The sequence below is a fragment of the Eretmochelys imbricata genome, chromosome 3 (assembly GCF_965152235.1).
Source record: "Eretmochelys imbricata isolate rEreImb1 chromosome 3, rEreImb1.hap1, whole genome shotgun sequence".
Classification (NCBI taxonomy): domain Eukaryota; kingdom Metazoa; phylum Chordata; order Testudines; family Cheloniidae; genus Eretmochelys; species Eretmochelys imbricata.
The window spans coordinates 145,234,696-145,255,612 of NC_135574.1; the positions used below are offsets into that span (position 1 = coordinate 145,234,696).

At 46.0% G+C, this 20,917-nt stretch overlaps 1 protein-coding gene across 1 annotated transcript in view; it reads left to right on the forward strand.

Annotated features, from left to right (window-relative positions):
- Positions 1 to 20,917, forward strand: part of VIT (vitrin) — a 58,324-nt gene that overhangs the window by 33,359 nt on the left and 4,048 nt on the right. The window contains exons 13-16 of the mRNA XM_077811886.1: positions 11,012 to 11,074; positions 12,302 to 12,449; positions 13,481 to 13,584; positions 14,337 to 14,563. Of these exons, the coding sequence (XP_077668012.1) occupies positions 11,012 to 11,074; positions 12,302 to 12,449; positions 13,481 to 13,584; positions 14,337 to 14,563 (542 nt within the window). The remainder of the gene's footprint in view (positions 1 to 11,011; positions 11,075 to 12,301; positions 12,450 to 13,480; positions 13,585 to 14,336; positions 14,564 to 20,917) is intronic.

Below are 20,917 nucleotides of genomic sequence, written 5' to 3' on the forward strand. Positions count from 1 at the left end.
TAATTACTTCAGAGCTGAGATATAAATTAGACTTGCATTAGCTCCAATGAGTGGCAGAGCATGTGCACATTAGAATGAAAACTCAGAACCTGGGGCAGGAGAGGTGATTCTATAGCTCTAACTATGTATCACTGTGTGGATGAACAGGTTTTCCTGACTCAGAGAGAGCAGGCTGCGTTGGAGAGAGAACATTTTACTGCATATTGTAGGCAAGTTCTGTGTGTCTGTTTGGAATGAGCTGCAGCACAGTGGCTAGTGGTGAGGATTTGTATTTGGAGACAAAAATGAGAGGTTCCTTTTAAACTTGATGAAAACACATTGGGGCGGTCTTATTTGTACTTTCTCTGTCACCCAAATGTGTGTGTAGACTAGTGATAAAGTCTGATGAATTCAGAGTGTCACTTCAAAGGCATGGTTTCTAGTTTGCATGCATCAACTGCTGTCGTATGTAAATGAATGGAAGTTTAATGAGCATGGACAGCTGTGACAATCCAGTGAAGGAAAATCTAATTAGCATGGAGTGAGCTGCCCATACAGTGCGCTGAAATTCCCATGGCAATAACAAAATTAAATTGGGGCTGGCAGAACCAGGAGGCCCATAGGAACTGACCATCTCCCCAGTTAGCAAGGAGAAATATTTGGAAGGCGGCATTATTGTTACATAGAAAATAAATCAGTCAGCTGACCCACAACCTTCATAAATGTTAAATTCACATGACTAGGTTTGGATTGTAGGTAACTACAAAGCTATCTCAGCTGGGCATGCATGTGGAGTACAGAGCCTTCCTTAAGTGCAGATCAGGCGATGAGGCACTTAACTATGAATCTGACTGAGGCCACGTCAACACTACCGACCAGATCGGCGGGTAGTGATCGATCTATCGGGGATCAATTTATCGCGACTAGTGTAGACGCGATAAATCGATCCCCGATCGCTCTGCTGTCGACTCTGGAACTCCACCAGGGCGAGAGGCGGAAGCGGAGTCGACGGGGGAGCGGCGACCATCGATCCCGCGCCGCAAGGACAAGAAGTAAGTGATTCTAAGTCGATCTAAGATACATCGACTTCAGCTATGCTATTCTCATAGCTGAAGTTGCGTATCTTAAGATCGATCCCCCTCCCTAGTGTAGACCAGGCATTAGCTGCAAAATTTGGGGGTGTAGATAGGATGGTAAATGTTCATAATTAATTACTCCGTAGTGTTATACTCAATCTGTTGTGCAAGTATGGTGTATTGAGTGCCTTTCACATACAATGATACACAGTTAGTACACATTACACACATGTGGCCACGACTGCAGAAAAAGTGTGATGTTGTTTGAGATATATGATGTGACCATGTAATTGAAGACAGCAGTGGAATGCATACACACAGGTAGGCAAGGGGAAGGCTAAGGAACCTTAATGTTGTTGTTTCATGACTTGTAAGTGCAATTTACAAATTGAGGCTCTGGTCCTGCCATCAAGTATGCACTTATGTTTTTGCAGGCTTGGGCCCAAGTCTTTGCACCTTGTGTTACTCATTTACACCTAGGCAAAGCAAGTGCAAAGCTGGTGCCCTACCAGTTCAGAAGGGCAACTTTTTATTTTCACTGTGCATGGATTTCTGACTCCAAAAGGTGCACAGCAGTGGAGAATCAGGCTCTTCATGAGACCAATGCAAAGCAAGAGGTCAGTGTAGTGTTTACCCAGGCTCATAATGTGACCAAAGGATAGCCAGTTTTCAGGAAAGTCTTCAGTGGCCCTTTTCCCCAGTGAGGACTACTTCCTTTTCCAAATTTCAGCTGTCTACGCCCACCTGCTGCACAAGAGCTGTTCAAAACAAGGTTGCAATTTTTTCATAGTAGGATAAGTATTTTACCATTTGCTCTGTAAAATACGGTGGAAACCAGTTTTGCTGAGAGTTTCAACAAGTATTCTTCTTCAGGGAGGGACGAAACTGAAAAATCTGAGCCCCAAAGTGAACATTTTTTTTTAAAATGACTATCAACACCTGAAAACAGGGCGAGAATGGAAACAGTCATGCCCCCTTTAGGGGAGTGGTTAGTTGCTGCTCCCAAAGTAATGAATTCCCTCCTCTGCTGAATTCTCTGCCACAATGTGCCTTTTCTGATTCAAATCCCCTTGTGTTGTCACTTTATTGCTTTCTTCTTAGAATTTGAACTGAAAACCGCGTCCCTTCATTTTAGAAAGTCCCTTGTAGCTCAACTGTTTCCTGCTTTCCGACCATTTGCTGGGTCCTAGGCTTTTGTGCCTGCCTTGGCCTCAGTGGCTCATAGCCCCCAGCTCCTTGCCCAGCCCCTCTCCTACCTCCTACAGAGCTGTCAAACAAAGACCCACATAGAAATGTACCAACTGCTCTTATTTTCAGTCACTCATCAGTCTAAGTCCAGAGTTTGTGATCCCCTCTGTAATCTCCTTTCATTGCCTCCCTCTGGAAAGCTGCTGCTCTCTTCTCCCACCTGTTCTGCTTAAATAAGGTTACATGAATTCTATTGTGTTTTGATTATTTGTAGACCACTCCGTGGGGGAACGTGACACTCTTCACACTGCCTGTGTTACTCGGAAGGTTATTACTATGGCTATGTCTACACTACAGCAGTTACAGTGGTGCAGCTGCGCCGCTGGTGTGCTTCTGGTGAAGACACTTTAAGCCAACAGGAGAGAGCTCTCCCATTGGCTTAATAACGCCTGCCTCCGCGAGAGTCAGTAGCTATGTCGGCGGGAGAAGCGCTCCCGCTGACATAGCGCTGTCCACACCGGTGTTCACGCCAGTCGGTGTAATTTACATCACCCATGGGTATGGATTATTCACACCCCCGAGTGATGTAAATTATACCAGAGTAATTTGTAGTGTAGACCGAGCCTCTATTTGTTTTTCTTTAAAGCCAATTAGCCATTCCTGTGACTGCCCTATTAAACTCTGGTGTCTGCCCTTTTCAATTAACAAGTGATCAGGGTCTGCCTGCCCTGCCCACTCCTCTGCAGCTTGCCTTTGTGACAGGGAGGATGATGTGCTGTTACTGCCAAACACCAGACTGACTTCTGGGGGTCTGGCTTTAAAGGAATGAAGTCCTTACATCCATGATTCTGTTAGCCTACACTGCGGACCCTTCCACCACTTCCACTGGGATTCAGGGTCGAGGAGGCTCTGATAATGATAGATAGGGCAGAGCTGAGCAGATCTGACAGACAGTACTCCAGGCTGGGACACTGCAGCAGTGAACTACAGCCTTCTCCCTCTTGACCCTACTCCTGAGCCAGCTCCCTACGGGAGTCATGGAATCTGACTGTAGACTGGGAACCAAGCCTTGTATGCTTATGGGAGCGGGGTCAAAAACAGTCCCTACAACTGGTAGGGGAGCATACTGATGGAAAACCAGAGGCACATGGGGTAGACTAGGCCTGAGGGCCAATTCCAAAGAAAGATGCAGACACACAGAGACCTAACCAAAGGCACAGGGAACATGTCACTGCTTGAGGCTGAGGATCAGATTTGCTACCAGTCAGCCACCAATAGTCCCTGCTTGAATGGCTCATTCCTTTTCCTTACCTTGGCATCAGTTCCCTGATACCTGCTCCTCTCTTTCCCACAGGTGACTCAAGATCAGGCTGGTCAAGGGGGAAAGTAGTAAGAAGAGATGCCACCAGGGGCTCTCAAACTGATCCTTTGCCTAGAGGAGGATCAGGTTCCTTGCACCCTTTGGTGTTTCCTGTATGTAGAGTTGCCAGCCCTCCAGGATTGTCCTGGGATCTCTAGGAGTTAGAGGTTAATCTTTTATGTCATGTGATCAAAGCTCCAGGAATACATCCAACCAAAACTGGCAACCCTACCTGGAGGAGAGTGGGTATTTCTTTTTGGAAGCAGTTTCTTTGTTCCCATCAGACTTTTTGTCCCATATTCCCTTTTAGACCAGTGAGTAGGTTTTGGCCCTCCTTCTGTAAGTATGGAGGTCCTTCCCGTCCTCCCATATTAGATATTTTGGACTTAAATCTATTCGTGATTGTTATGGTAGAGTCACCAGATTGTGCTGTTAAACATGATCTTCCAAGTAGTTTTTTGTTAGTGTGGGAGCAAATGTTCAGTCTTGGGAGACTTGCTGTGTTGTTGTTGGTTATGCAAGCTTCTGGACAGAGCAAATTTATGCCAGCAGCAGAGTTTGCTCTTTGCCTTGGTCTCTGATTAGAGTCAATTCTTGAAACTTATTTGTTTCTAGGGATGAGGCATTAGTGTTGGGCCAAGATTCCTGAAAGAAGGGATTGCCTATTGCTGTTTGACTATCCCTGTACCATCCCTGGTGTCAATAAAACAAGTTACACATACTCTTTGTCACTGATTTCCACTGAGAGAGTGACAACAATGAAACAGGAACAACAGTCTGAGTTTGTGAATGGTTTTGGCCAATTTTATTTTAAAATTCTTGTGCAAAGATGGTTATGGCTGCAAAGTCCGCTGTGTGTCATGAGACTAGTGAGCTAACAGTTGGGAGATATACATTTAGTACTAAAAAGAAAAGGAGGACTTGTGGCACCTTAGAGACTAACAAATTTATTTGAGCATAAGCTTTCGTGAGCTACAGCTCACTTCATCGGATGCATTCAGTGGAAAATACAGTGGGGAGATTTATATACATAGAGAACATGAAACAATGGGTGTCACCATACACACTGTAACCAGAGTGATCACTTAAGGTGAGCTATTACCAGCAGGAGAGTGGGGGGGGAGGGAACCTTTTGTAGTGATAATCAAGGTGGGCCATTTCCAGCAGTTGACAAGAATCAGCAGCACTACTATGGGTACCTGCATGGCCCCACAGTGTGCCAACATTTTTATGGCTGACTAAGAACAACGCTTCCTCAGCTCTCATCTCCTAATGCCCCTACTCTACTTGCGCTACACTGATGACATCTTCATCATTTGGACCCATGGAAAAGAAGCCCTTGAGGAATTCCACCATGATTTCAACAATTTCCGTCCCACCATCAACCTCAGCCTGGACCAGTCCACACAAGAGATCCACTGTCTGGACACTACAGTGCTAATAAGCGATGATCACATAAACACCGCCCTTTACCGGAAACCTGCTGACCGCTATTCCTACCTACATGCCTCCAGCTTTCATCCAGACCACACCACATGATCCATTGTCTACAGCCAAGCTCTACGATACAACCGCATTTGCTCCAACCCCTCAGACAGAGACAAACACCTACGAGATCTCTATCAAGCATTCTTACAACTACAATACCCACCTGCAGAAGTGAAGAAACAGATTGACAGAGCCAGAAGAGTACCCAGAAGTCACCTACTACAGGACAGGCCCAACAAAGAAAATAACAGAACGCCACTAGCCATCACCTTCAGCCCCCAACTAAAACCTCTCCAACGCATCATCAAGGATTTACAACCTATCCTGAAGGATGACCCATCACTCTCACAGATCTTGGGAGACAGGCCAGTCCTTGCTTACAGACAGCCCCCCAACCTGAAGCAACCACACACCAAAACCACTAGCCCAGGAACCTATCCTTGCAACAAAGCCCGTTGCCAACTGTGTCCACATATCTATTCAGGGGACACCATCACAGGGCCTAATCACATCAGCCACACTATCAGAGGCTCGTTCACCTGCACATCTACCAATGTGATATATGCCATCATGTGCCAGCAATGCCCCTCTGCCATGTACATTGGTCAGACTGGACAGTCTCTACGTAAAAGAATAAATGGACACAAATCAGACGTCAAGAATTATAACATTCAAAAACCAGTTGGAGAACACTTCAATCTCTCTGGTCACTCGATTACAGACCGAAAAGTGGCAATATTTCAAAAAAAAAACTTCAAAAACAGACTCCAATGAGAGACTGCTGAATTGGAATTAATTTGCAAACTGGATACAATTAACTTAGGCTTGAATAGAGACTGGGAGTGGATGGGTCACTATACAAAGTAAAACTATTTCCCTGTGTTTATTTCCCCCCCTCCACCCCCACTGTTCCTCAGACGTTCTTGTCAACTGCTGGAAATGGCCCACTTTGATTATCACTACAAAAGGTTTTCTTCCCACCCACCCCCCTGCTCTCCTGCTGGTAATAGCTCACCTTAAGTGATCACTCTGGTTACAGTGTGTATGGTGACACCCATTGTTTCATGTTCTTCTATGTATATAAATCTCCCCACTGTATTTTCCACTGAATGCATCCGATGAAGTGATTTGTAGCTCACGAAAGTTTATGCTCAAATAAATTTGTTAGTCTCTAAGGTGCCACAAGTCCTCCTGTTCTTTTTGCGGATACAGACTAACATGGCTGCTACTCTGAAACCTGACATTTAGTACCGTTTACCAGGAAGAAACAAAAGGAGCAAGTGGAAGAGCATTTATTGTCAGTTGCCGCTTTATATGGGAAATCTCTCTTTTTAATAAAGAGGTTTATGAACAGCACTGGTGGGAAAAACACTGTAAAACTGGCAGCATAACACAGGGCTCAGTTTGCTCTTTTGTAACATTGCATTGTCCCTCACAGTTCCTGACTATTTAAAAATGGCACAAGGGTATGCAAAATCAGCTCAGAAATGCAGCAGCCAGGACTCTCTGCAAGAGGACCAAGCAACTACAGGGAATTCCTATACCGACTAGAATTGGTGCTAGTGGAGTATATCGCTTTGATAGCTGTTTCTTTTAGAACCTGACCTTTCTAAGGCCTGCCAGTATTTCTCCCTCTTTGGGCTGGTGGTGCGCTTGCTGCAGCTGTGGTTAGTCAGACTGAGCTAAGGCAGGAAGCAGGTCACACTACGGGTTTTGTGTTAACGAATATGTTCCTGTTATTAAGTTATCTTGGTCTACTGTGTGTTGAGTGTCTCCCTGATTCAACAAAAGCATTTTCCCCTCCGTTTGCTGTCCTCTAGTTCATGGATTCTAAAGTCTGGCGTAGGAGGGCTGGTCAGAGACCATATTAACAGCACACACTGGAGAGAAGCCCCAACTGAAAGGGACAGTACCAGTCACAGTACAGCACATGAACAAAAAGCTGGGCATGGCCCTCCTTGTTTCACAAGGGTCTTCTAGGTCAAGGCTCCTTTGGTGAGGCCTTTCTGGTGCAAGGTCAGGCTAGGGGTGGAGGGTATATGTTTCAGGAAGGATTTTTGTCTGAGAGATGGTCCCGTCAAAAGGGGGGGAGGTAGAGCTGCAGCTGTAGGAGAGCGTCACCCCACCCCCCAAAAAAAGTTTGTAAGGTACCCTGTGTGCCTGTAGTGGGACCATTGCAACAAGGGTGCAAGTGAAGATAGCACCTGAGAGCTGTCCTAACCTGTGCGAGGAGTTTAGCCAGCTCCTGGAAGCCCCAGAACAGGGGAGATGCAAGCCTCCTGCCCTCTGTCCCTGTGTTGGTACTTTCTGCTCTAACAGTGTAGAAAAGGCCCTGTTGCAATAGGAGAGGACCTAGGGCGGAATCCAACTAATTCAGTCACAACCTCTTCTACAGCTCCCAAGAAACGTATATTGTAGCAGCACCCGTGCCACCCTTCAAATCAAATGAATACTGTGTGTGCTCCCGTGTGCCTGTCCCGCTCCGTTATGCAGAGCCACACCCTGCATCCAGCTGCATTTGGGGAGGCTAGTATAACGGCTGGCTCTGGCAAGGGGAAATGGCTCTGCTTCCCACTATGCTAGGGCAGGCCCCTCCACAGGATCGTAAGGGAAGAGGGAACGAGCTTCGTGCCTTTTCCCCCATCTTGCTCGTATGTGGAACCAACAGCAGACTGGTAATTTTAGTTCATATCTTGGAAGCTGCCTTCTTAACTGGGAGTTGGATTTAAAACTGAGAGACGTTTCCCCAGTTAAGACGAATGATGATGATTATTTCTATTAACAATAGTTCTTTGTAATGTGCTAGCATGGAAAGGCCCGAGCCAGGGGGTCAGGACCCCATTGTGCTAGGCACTGGGTGCAGAACAGAATGACAAGATGGTTCCTGCCCCAAAGGTATGTCCATGTTTATGTGGATGCAAGTGCTTGGAGTGTATTAAGAGCTAGTACTTTGTGAAGATTAGTTATCAGTAGGGTTACCATAGCTGAACATTCAAAAAAGAGGACACTCCACGGGGTGGGGGGGGGGAAGAGTATTTGCTCGCACCCCCCGCCCCGCACCTTCCCCACCCTCATTCCAATCCCCAACTCCACCCACTCCCTGCCCCATTTGACCCCTTCCCCAAATCCCCACCCTGGCTCCGCCTCCTACCCTGAGCGCCCCGCATTCCCTCTCTGCCCCCCTCCCTCCCAGCCGCGTGAAACAGCTGTTTCGTGGCGCAAGCGCTGGGAGCTAGGGGGAAAAAGTGGGCACTCTCTCGAGTGATCAACGTTCCCTTTCTTTCTCGAATGATCAACATTCATTCTCTTTCTTGAATGATCAACTCTTCTTTGGAGAAAAATAATAATGGCAAAATCCCGGATGTTTTTAGATATTTAAAAATTCCTCCCAGATGGCGATTTAAGAACCAAAAAAGCCCAACATGTCTGGGAAAATACAGACGTATGGTAACCCTAGTTATCAGAATACCATGGCACCGGGAATTGGTCTGTAACTAGGGAGCACTGTTGGCTTCTCCTCTTCCTCTTGGCTTGGGTCTATCTTCCCTGATGATCTGATCATTGGTATCTGCAGGGTAAAAAAAAATTGGAAATAGCCATGTGTTACTGACTTTTTAGTCTTCTCCCCATCAGTTTTAGATGCTCCAGGAATTCAAAGCATCAGTTTTAGATGCTTCAGGAATTCAAAGCTTGCCAGTTCCCTTCAGAGCTCAGAGGTAGCTTCCTCTGATATTCTTGGTTATCCGCTCTCTTTACGTACGTTCATACTGACACCAATTAACGTGTGGGTGGCTGGCAGCTTTATGGGAAAGAGGAACCCGGAGCCACTTTATAATTTCTAAACTTTTGTCTGTAATTAAGACACACTTTTAATGCTACCCTCTTGCTGGTTTCCTTTTGAAGTCTGCAGTATTTCCTCCATTTGCCTGCTGATGAAGATTTGTGGGGGTTCTCCTATTACTTGTCTCAGTGATAGACAAGTATAATCACCGGTTCACTGTCTCTTAAGGAAACAAAACAATTATCCTCCTACATAGGTAGGTTTTTTTTCTTTATTTGCAGTATTGTCCCTGCTGATCTTCCCATATCTTGTCCTATTCATGTGAGAAGAAATAGCTTCTTACACTTAGGCAGAAGTGAGTTGCTTTAACTTAGGAAAAAATGGCCAGACATTAAAATCATGAACTGAAGTCAGGTTGAACTCTTTTAATCATCCTTATGCTGCTTCTTCTCTGTGATCCAATGCTACCTCTCCCAAGCCACATCTACTTGAGTTTGTCTTATGAAGGGATAAACAGACATTCAGGCTGCTGCTTTTCAGATTCCACATTTTGGCCCTGGGAATCTTTCCATTGACTTCAATGGGGCTTGGATCAGACCTTACTTTGTTTTCTCTCTTCCCCCAAAAGAACCTAACTCTCATAGAAAAGACCTCCTTAATGACTTGCTTCACTTACCTGGATATAATGTGTTAGGATGCTCACTGTCCTTGCTCCTATCTCCATATAGGAAAACAGGACATGAGGGGCCTGACTCTCCACTGCCTTGAAACCTTATGTAGTCATTTACACCAGTGCAAAGGACATGTAAGCTGCTAGTAAGGCAGAATGGTGCTCCCACTTTATATTCATTTTAAACAGGGGTAAATGAAGGTGCAAGGCAGTGGAGAATCAACTCTCAATTCCTCACATTATTTCCCTTCCCTTCTAACATCCAGTCAGTATAGTAATCTTCCTTTGATTGCTGTGGTTTTCAGCAAAGAGAAGACAGTGAAATATACAGATTTGAATGAAAAATTTGAATTAATCTTTGCAACAAATTTGAGAGCTGTAGTAAGGACCACCTTCTGAGAGAGATTCCAGAAGCGTTCGTTTCATGAACAGATCACCTGTTTAATTCATTTCACTGAGGTTGTTACTATCAGAAAAGCCAAACTTAATACCTCTAGCAAACAACACAAAATAGAACTGTGCTCAGAAGAGGAACTCAGAAAAGTCTGCACCACCAGATTTGGCTGCTGGATAGTAAACCTTTTAAATGAGCCACTGCTCTGAACCATCTGGAGGTACCAGGATAGGATACAAAATGATAACCCTTTCTCCAGTCTTTTTGCCATATATGTTTGTCAGATTTTAGGAGCAAATTTAGCCTTTGAGTGAACGTGTAAAAAAAAATTGGAAATAGCCATATGTTACTGACTTTTTAGTCTTTTCCTCATCAGTTTTAGACATGGAATATAGCTGGCACCCTGGTTTAATAGTTCTCCTCTGATTAGAAGATTTCAGGATGAGTAGATGGACATCTCCATTAAGCAAAAGAACTAAGACCTAGTGCAGGGGTTCCAAAACTTGGTTCACGGCTTGTTGGGGGTAAGCCCCGGCAGGCTGTGAGACGCTTTTGTTTACCTGAGAGTCTGCAGGTACGGCCGCTCACAGCTCCCAGTGGCCGCGGTTCACAGTTTCCGGCCAATGGGAGCTGTGGGAAGCGATGGACTGGCTCATGCTGCTTCCTGCAGCTCCCATTGGCCAGGACCAGCAAACCGCAGCCACTGGGTTGCTCAGGTAAACAAAGCGTCTCGCGGCCCACTAGGGCCTTACCCTGAACAAGTTTGGGAACCCTTGACCTAGTGTAAGGTCAATGTGAAGCAGTTATAATAATCTGATCCCAATCCTTTCCTTTTCTAATCAGTAACAGGAGTGGAGGCAAGCAACATGTCCCTGTGTCCCCGGGATGCAGTGTTTTACATGTCACCTGACCAAAATAACAAGAGGCAGCACAAATCTCTTTCAGACCCGTCTTCTTAGTCATATGTGGAACAAGATGCATCTGTTCACTCCTTGCCTTCTTCCTATAAGTGAGGGCAGACTCCGAACAGTTTCTTGCACATTTAGCGTCTAAACTTTTCTTTTTATTTCTCCAGGCATCAGTTCAAAGGAAGAATTGAATCCGAAACCTTTGGAGCCAGTTTCCCAGGGAAACCCAAGTATGTAAATCAGAATTAATTGTATGATTAAGTCATAATGATCTTTTGCTGTTAATGTGAATCGGACTTTTAAGAATATAGTCAAGAAATTAACCAAACATTAGCTATTAGGGAAAAACACATTTTTGGAACATATATTCCTTTACAATAGACTAACCTAGACATCCTTAAAAGTTTCTGTTTAGCCATGTCTCTCATCTGCTGTAAATAATAATTTTTTCTACATTAGGAAAAAAATAGCAACAGACTCTTAACTTACTCAAAGCAAAGGGTACATCTACAGTGCCTTCTTCCCAGGGTGGGTAGACAGACACGTGTAAGCTCTGCTTGAGCTAGCATCTAAAACAGCAGTGTTGTTGAGTAGCAGCTCAGGCAGTGGCTTGGACTAGCCACCTGAGTATAAACCCTCCTGGACCCCCATGGTACATACTTGGGCGGCTAGCCTGAGCCATGGCCCGAGCTACCTCTGGCTACACTGCGGTTTTCAGCTTGCTCACTCAAGAAGAGCTAGCCTGCGCCTGTCTACCTGAGCTGGGAAGCATGTGTGAGATATTGTTGGCTGGTTAAAATATCACATGGAGGGTCATGTGAATTCTACAGTCCAAGGGCCATGGCTTTGCAATATGCCATCAGACACAGAATTTGGATCCTGCCAGGGGGAAGCTTGCTAACTATGCCCTGTATTTGCTGTGCCTGGAATGAGACCTAGGCAAGTGGGCACTGATAACAGGAGCACTCCCTTCATCTGGGGTAACTGACTGAGCGGGTCTGGCTCCTGGAATTGGGGCTGTACTGGCTTGGCAGCAGATCTAATGGAGGGAGGAGGGAATCACTCAGAAAATGGGCCCAGCAGCAAAGGGAGAGAGACCTACTAGGTATGGCTGGAGTCAGAATTTCGGGGTCTTAGCAGATTGAATGGATTTCCCTGTATCTGGTGAGTAGGATTAATGATCAAGGTTGTATACCATGACTGTTATAGTTATTGGGTCCAATACAGACATAACTGAGTGAAATTCTCTTGCCCACGTTATAGAAGAGGTCAGACTAGATGATATAATGATCCTTTGAAAATGAATAGGAATGAGAATTTTCTGCTGCAGTCACATAGTGGGATAGGTTGTCAGATATAACTTTGATGCCTTGATTTCTCATCAGAGGAAAATCAAATCTAAGAAACAACAACAACACCCTTCACATTTATTCTCTCATTATTATTTCCTGTCTCAGACTGCAAAGTTGATTTGTCCTTCTTGATTGACGGGAGCTGGAGCATCGGTAAACGCCGTTTTCAGATCCAAAAACAATTCCTCAGTGATGTGGCTCAAGCTCTTGATGTTGGCATAGCTGGTCCTCTCATGGGCATTGTTCAGTATGGGTAAGAGTGTCTCCCCGTAATGTCTGGCTCTGCCTCAGGCTGTACAGGGTCCCTACTGCACTGTTCCCAACTCTTTTTGGAGTGATCGCTTTTTATTTTTAACACCACATCTCTTCTAAATGAGAGAAACTATCTAAAATTCAACTTAGGAAACTTGGGGAATAACATTTGGGATATTATGAGACTGAATAAAAAGGTCTATGGGAAAAATCTACTTTGTTATTTTCAAAGACTGAACATAGACAAAAGTAAACAAGATGCTGGAGGTCAGACTAGATGATCATAATGGTCCCTTCTAGCCTTAAATGTCTTTATTCTTTTTCCTGCTAACTAATAACAAAGTGATAAAAACCACTGAAATAAATGAGGGGGTTCTCTGAAGCAGGAAGTAGCCTTGTAAACTAATGAGACTAGTACAAAATAGGCATTGAAGTTCAATTTATAACACCAATAGCAGCAGAGTGCTAAAAGGTGAAACAAAATTACACACCAAGCTTTTTTTTTTTAAAATATGTGTTGTAAAGTTATCTAAAAATAGCTTTCAAACGAGCGAAGCCCTATAATTCATATAACGAAGACTCTCTGTTACACCATTACCACATGCAAGCTAGTAGCCTCTACTACAGTGGTTTTCAACCTTCTTCCATTTGCTGACCCCTAAAAACTTTTGAATGGAGGTGAGGACCCATTAGACATAGTCCGTGGACCACAGGTCGAAAACCACGGCTCTGCTAAATGAATTCAGAGATGCCCACTGCCGTAGAAATGTTTAAGATTCCATTGGTATGTCTTCACGAATGCCTGTTACTTTATCATTTGTGTTTTACAGGCATACCTATATGTTTACATAGGAAACAGTAGAGACTTCCTTTTAAGGGTCTCCTCTGTTATTATGTAATGAACTGCCTTACGAGATGAGTCTTCCTCTTCCTTCCCCATGGAGCATTACTAAAGTGATTATAAATGGAACCATGCTATATGTGAAACAAAAACTGATGGCTGCTTTTCTTTTTGTCTTATTTACATGTTAGTGATGACCCTTCTACAGAATTTAACCTCAAAACTCATGCAAACTCCCGGGATGTGAAAAATGCCATTGAGAAAATTCCACAGAAAGGAGGACGTTCCAATGTTGGTATGTGGCATGGGGTAGCATATCTGCAGCTCCTAGCCCGAGGAAGACCGGGGATGTAGGATCCTAGATCTAGTGGGCAAATAAGCTCCTTGTAGCACCATGGAACCAGCCTTGTCAGCTGATGACCTCATGCTCAGGAGCATGCTTCGGGCACCCTCTGATGCATATATTGCCATCAGATTAGCAAGGGTATTAGAACTTCTCTGCCCCCTCCATTGGACTGATTTGGGGAGAAAGGAGCTAGCAAAGACCTTTTAATAACTTATGTGCATTAGTTGGTGAGATTTTGAGCCCACCTTATGTAAAAGATATTTTTTTTAATTATATTTTTTAAATTCTATTTCCCACCCCTCCTGCCTTGGTTTGGTTTTCAGGAAAGTTTAGAGTTGTGGGGTGTCACTCTTCTCCTTCAACCTCATCAGCAGCTCACCTGGCACATCTGAGCCTGGTGCTCTCTTTGCTCATCAGCGCTAATAAGGAGGAGCAGAGAAAGGGTGAAGTTCACCCCTCTGTTAGAACCAGGGTGGAACATATACTTGGACCATTGCAGGTGGCTCCCCTTCATGTTTGTGTAGCCATGTCAAGTTGCCTCTACTCTGTCTTTGCTAATGTACCCCTTCCCAGTGCTCTAGGACTGGAATTTGACCTCTAGGTCAGTGAGTAACACTATCTCGGAGTTCAGTGTTGCCATGTCTAAAGAGACTGGTTACTGTAAACAGGATACATCCGCCTCCTATTCACTTCTCTTACAGGGAAAGCACTTTCATTTGTTAACAAAAACTTCTTTTTGGATACCAATGGAAACCGAGGTGGAGCACCCAATGTGGCCATAGTGCTGGTGGATGGATGGCCCACCGATAAGGTGGAGGAGGCCTCCAGACTGGCGAGAGAATCTGGAATCAACATTTTCTTTGTCACTATTGAAGGAGCTGATGAAAACGAAAAACAGAATGTTATTGAACCCAACTTTGTGGACAAGGTACTGAGGAATGGGGTACATGAAACTAGATCTGGGTTTACAGTGTAAAGCCTGGAGGTAGGCCTGAATGTTACTAAGGTTTTCAGGGTGTTTGGATCTCCTAGTTTGATTTGAGCCCATCTTGTATGATGTTGCTCTCCTCTTCTCCCTCCCCCTTTTTTTCCTTCTTATAGTTATGGCTTCCCTCTAAGAACTGCCGTAGGATCTAACATTTGAATGTTGAATAGCAATGGCAGCAATGCTCTTGTCATGGATTCATAATTCTATTTGTCTCAAGTTTGAGTAGGGTTACCATATTTGAACATTCAAAAAAGGGAAGGTGGTGCTCGTGCCCCCAACTCCACCCCCTCCCTGCCCCATTGGGCCCCTTCCCCAAATCCCAGCCCCACCTCCTCCCCATAGCGTGCCATGTTCCTCCTCCTCCTCCCCACTCCCTCCCTACCTTGCGAAACAGCTGTTTTGCGGCGCAAGCGCTGGGAGCTAGGGGGAAAATGTGGGCACTCTCTCAAGTGATCAAAATTCACTTTCTTTCTCGAATGATCAACTCTTCTTTGGGGAAAAATAATAATGGCAAAATCCCAGACATTTTTAGATATTTAAAAATTCCTCCAGGACGGCAATTTAAGAACCAAAAAGCCAGACGTGTCCGGGAAAATACAGATGTATGGTAACCCTAGGTTTGAGGCTTGCTATATTACATTCTGCCTATACCAGAAAAGGATTGCTGAAATGAAGAACCAGTAACATTTTTATTGGCTAAGGAATAGAGGGGGAAACTTCCTTGCAGTGAGATCTATTAAACTATGAAATAGTCTCCCAAGGGAAGTGGTGAAAACCATAGCATTTGGGACTTGTAAAGCTAGGCTGGACAAAGTGTTAGAAAACAGTCTGCGAGCCACAATTCTGCACTGGCAGGCAAATGTGGACAGATAACTAAACACTGTAGGTCTTTTCCATTTCTAATCCCATTTTTCTATATTCCATGAATGAGCTGAGCTACAAACAAATACCATTTTTAAGGCTGGAATTAAGGCTGTATAAAGCTTTTGTTTATATCCCTGCACTACAAAAATACCAGACCACAAAAATAAATAGCCTGCAAAAATACCTTCCCTTGAAATCACAGCATTCCTAATACCATCCTTCCCCACTTGAATTCTCATATGATTATTATCTTGAACAACTACAGTAGAAACTAGTGTTGTATATATTAAAGCATGGCTGTTGCCTCTTTTAATGAAATAATTTCTGTTGTTGTTAGGATTTGTATGGGTTATGATGTTAAAACCACATTCTGTTTCCAGTTACAAAACGCAGGTGTAAATCCGGAGTAATTCTTCTGAAGCTAATGGAGTTACTCTGAGTTTACACTTGTGTAACTAACTCGAAAGTTTTTATTTGTACCTACACTGTAATTCTCCCATTCAACAAAGTATGAGAAGCCCTTGAGTCCCATGCTAGTACTAAGGTCATAAACAACTCCCGTTTCCACATCCAAGAGAAGGCACAATAGCCCAAAGTTAGTAAAAACAGACAACTTAAAAATGTGATTTTGAGAGGTGTTGCTGAACAGACACAATTATTTGAAATGATATTAATAAATTAGGTGACACCCACAATTTTTGATCCATTGACCATCCGCTACCCAGGCTAGAAACGCATCAGTGGCTTAGTGAAAAGACTTCTAGCATCAATAAATCTGTCCAAGCCATGCTCCTAGAGCATTCATCAGAAAGCAACACTTTTGACCCCTCTACTAGTTAATATTTCTAGTGTTTCCATTAACAGTTGTTAATGAGTCCTTGCAGAAGACTAAACCCTTGGGTATTATGAAAATACATATTTCTAAATTTTACATGTCACTGAGTACAGCAGCCAATGGACATGCATAACAGGCATTCCTCAACCCTTTTGTAGATGTTATGAAGACATTCTTCTTAAATGCTACCTTCAGCATGCTTCCCATATGAAGTAATAACTATAACTCAAACTTTAGTGCCTAGGCTGCTAGGCCTGTGGCTTGGAAGAGCTCAGTTCATTTCCCTGTTCCCCCACAGACTTCCGGGGCAACCTTTTAGAAGGCCTTGTCTAGACTGGCAAGTTTCTGCGGAGTAAAGCAGCTTTCTGCGCTGTAATTCCCGAGGTGCACGCACGGCCACGCCACTGGGTGCGCAGAAACTGTGCAGTTGCAGCGCTGTAAAAAAACCACCCTGACAAGAGGCGTAGAGCTTTCTGCGCCGGGGCTACAGCGCCGCAGTGCCAGTGTAGACCTCCTGGTCAATTACAGTGCTGCGACTGGCCTCCGGGAGGTGTCCCACGATGCCTGTCCTCACCTCTCTGGTCTTCGGTTTGAACTTGACTGCCCTGCCCTCAGGTGACCAAGCGTCATCCCCACCCCGTAAATTCCTTGGGAATTCTGAAAGTCCCCTTCCTGTTTGCTCGGTGACGCCGGCAGTGGTCTCAGCGCATCTCTCCAGGTGACCATGCAGCTCCACGCACCAGGCTTGGAGCAACGCCGAGCGGCTGGACCTCATCAGCATTTGGGGCGAGGAGGCTGTCCAGTCCCAGCTGCGCTCCAGCCGTAGGAATTATGATACCTATAGACAGATTTCACGATGCATGACAGAAAGGGGCCATGACCGGGACACGCTGCAGTGCAGGAGCTGCGGAACGCCCACCACACGGCGTGGGAGGCAAACTGCCGCTCTGGTGCTGCGCCCACGAGTGGCCGGTTCTACAAAGAGCTGGACGCCATATGCGGTGGCGACCCCACCACCACTGTGGATACTTCAGTAGCTCGCGTGCCAGTCGAGAGCGGACCGAGCAGGAGGAGGAAATCTTGGACAAGGATGTGGACGGGGAAGGGGACCCAGAGGCAGAGGATGACTCGGAGGTCAGAGATGCATGCAGGCTGGAGCTATTTTCTACCCCGGGGGAGCCTAGCCAGTCACAGCTGTCAGATCTTGGCAAAGCGCAATCAGTAGAGGAGGACCCTTGTAAGTGACTTTGATTTTGGGAATCACTGAAGCAAGCTGTTGGGGGGGGGGAGTGGGAGGCAGAAAGCTGGCTTGTGTCCAGTGATGAGCTGCCAAAATCTTAACTGGTTCCCTCCTCACCGCACAAGGGGGTTGTTGCCCACCCCCAACCCCGGCACACTTAGGGGAGGAGGCGGAGCAGAGGAGGCTGCCGGTGGGTGCTCTGCACCCACCAAATTTTCCCCTTGGGTGCTCATCCGAATGTTCTGCAGCCACTGCTCATTGTTACAGACATGCATGACAATGCGATCCCACCACTCAGTGCTGGTTTCCCCAAGCCCAAAAGCAGCGTTTCACTGTGGTCAGTGGTCAGCACCTCTGTGAATGCACCCATGGAGTCGGCGCCACTTTTGACCGGTTAAATTTAGAAGCTCTTTTAGAACCTGTTGTCCCTCGCAGAACCACCAGTTCTAACAGGGCTTCTAAATTTAACAACCGATTCTAGCGAGCCGGTGGGAACCGGCTCCAGCTCACCACTGCTTGTGTCTGTATGTTGCACGTACCACCACATGCCTAGGCCAAGCAGTAGAACAGGATGTTGATGGACTCCCTCACGTCACAGGAATCTGCCTCAGAGCTCCAGGAAACTCTCAGGGAGATACTGGGCAATCCCCGGCCACAGGTTCTTTGGCAGAGCTGCTTTGTTTCTTGCCCCCATTAAGGGTAACTTTCCCGCACCCCTGTGCCGTCACTGGGGACAGGAAGTACTATTTCTGCACATGGGCAGAAGCTGCAGTCTTGGAGAAGACCCTCCTTTGATTCCATGCTCACCCTTAGCAGTGAGATATCTTCCATAATGAACACAGCCTGTGGAAAATGTGGGGACAGTAATGATTATAAGGCCCCCCCACAGTGCTGGCTCTCCCCCCCCCACAGTGCTGGCTGTCCCCCAGAGCCACCTGCCCCATGTACAGTATGGTCCTGAAACACTGATTTCCCCTGCCCCTACAGTTACTCACCATTTTGGGGGCCCTGTGCCTCATGTGTGCTTGCCTGGGGTCAGCTAATTAGTTATAGATATGTGAATAGAGGCTGTGGTTTAGATCAGTGGGCTGTGTGTTGCAGACAATACTGGTTCTGTGAAATGTTGCATTTTGGCTTCACGGATATGACCTTGGGAGCCCAGCCTCTCTCTTTGTTATTGCCGGCTGAAAGGCTGCGCAGAATTACAAAGTGGCCCCGAAGAAATAAAGAGGACTTTCTGCGTGACATCACGATGCACTCCGCGGCCGAAAAACAAGAGTTGAAGGAGTAGCAGGACAGCGAGAAGAGGGACCTAAAGGAGAATGCGGTGCAACAGAACGAAGCCAAACCGCAGCTCTTAAATGTTATGGAGCACCAAGCGGACACTCCAGACGCTGCTAGCACTGCAAACGGAGCAACTACGAGCCTCAGTGATCCAGCCCTGAGTGAAGCTTTCACTCTTCCCTTCTCAAATATTATGGAGCGTACATCACACGGCTATCAGCATGGAATAGTGTCATCGGCCAGGTCCAGCCTCCCATATAGGCAGCAACAGCAGGCCTTTAAACATCCAAAAGCACACAAGTCATTCTGCACTTGCTCACTGAACTGCTCCTTGCTGCTATCAGGGTTCCCTGTATATGGCTTCATAAGCCACAGCATTAAGGGATCGGCAGGGTCTCCCAGGATCACAATGAGCATTTTAACATCCCCTACCAGACTTCTGGTCTGGGAAGGAAGTCCCTGCATGCAGCTTCCTCAACAGGCCACTGTTCCGAAAGATGCATGTGTCATGCACCTTTCTGGACCAGCCTGTGTTAATGTCCGTGAAACGCCCACGGTGATCCACAAACGCCTGGAGAACCATTGAGAAATACCCCTTGCCATTAATGTACTCGGTGGCTAGGTGGTCTGGTGCCAAAATTGGAATATGTGGGCCATCTATCGCACCCCTGCAGTTAGGGAATCCCATTTGTGCAAAGTCATCCGCAATGTCATGCACATTGCCCAGAGTCACAGTCTTTCAGAGCAGGATGCGATTAATGGCCCTGCACACTTCCATCAACACAAGTCCAACGGTCAACTTTCCCACTCTGAACTGGTTAGTGACCAAGCCGTAGCAGTCTGGAGAAGCCAGCTTCCACAGTGCAATCGCCACGTGTTGCTCCAATGGCAGGGCAGCTCTCATTCTCGTGTCCTTGTGCCGCAGGGCTGGGGCGAGCTCATCGCACAATCCCATGAATGTGGCTTTCCTCATCCGAATGTTCTGCTCATTGTCCCAGACATGCATGACGATGCGATCCCACCACTCAGTGCTCATTTCCCCAAGCCCAAAAGCAGTGTTCCACTGTGGTCAGCACCTCTGGGAATGCCACAAGCAATCTTGTGTCATAGTTACTACGCGTGGTGAGATCAATGTCACACTCCTCTTGCCTTTGTAGTTTAAAGAATAACTCCATGGCCGCTCATGACGTGTTGGTCAGAGCAAGCAGCATATTGGTCAATAGTGCGGGATCCATTCCTGCAGACCGAAGAGGCAGGGCACGCAGTACACAAACCGTTGAAAGATGGCGCCAAATGCAGACGGAAGCACAGGGATTGCTGGGATCCGAAGCAATGCATCACAGGGCATTGGGACAGGACCCAGGATGCCCCGTGACTCCCTCTGCCTTCCCACAACTCTTATTGGAAGAAGAGAAAGAGGTGCTCTGTGGGATAGCTACCCAGAGTGCACTGCTCCTAATAATGCTGCAAGTGCCAAAAGTGTGAACATGCTATTGCGCAGGCAGCTGACAGTGTGAACACACAACAGCGGTTTCCCTTCAGCGCTCTCTGAGTGGCGCTGTAACTCTGCCAGTGTAGACATACCCTTAGACTCTCTGGCCTGGATCCACAAATGGACTTAAGCATTACAATGCCCAGCATCACAATGCCTAGCTTTTAGGCACCTAGAAAATCACTGGACTAACAATGGGATCCACAATTCCTGATTTAGGTGCCGACTCTCTTTATACAATGAATGGGGAGAGAGAGACACCTCAGGGTGGGATCAACAACAGCCAGAAAGCTATGCAGGGAGTAGCCTAAACTAGCCAATGGGAGATATATCACTGCGGGGGGGGTGTCCTAAGCCCCTCTCCTCTTACAGAGTTAGGTACCTATGTTCAGGCTGCATGCAAAACCTAATTCTGTGCCTTAGTCCCCATTCGTAACATGGAAATACTACTACTTGTCTACCTCACAGGTGCATTGTGAGGATAGATAAATACATGAGATTGTGGGGTGCTCACACGTAGTACAGTAATAAGAGCCATATAGATTCCTGAGAGAGACAGAAATAGTAGTTTTGTTTAAA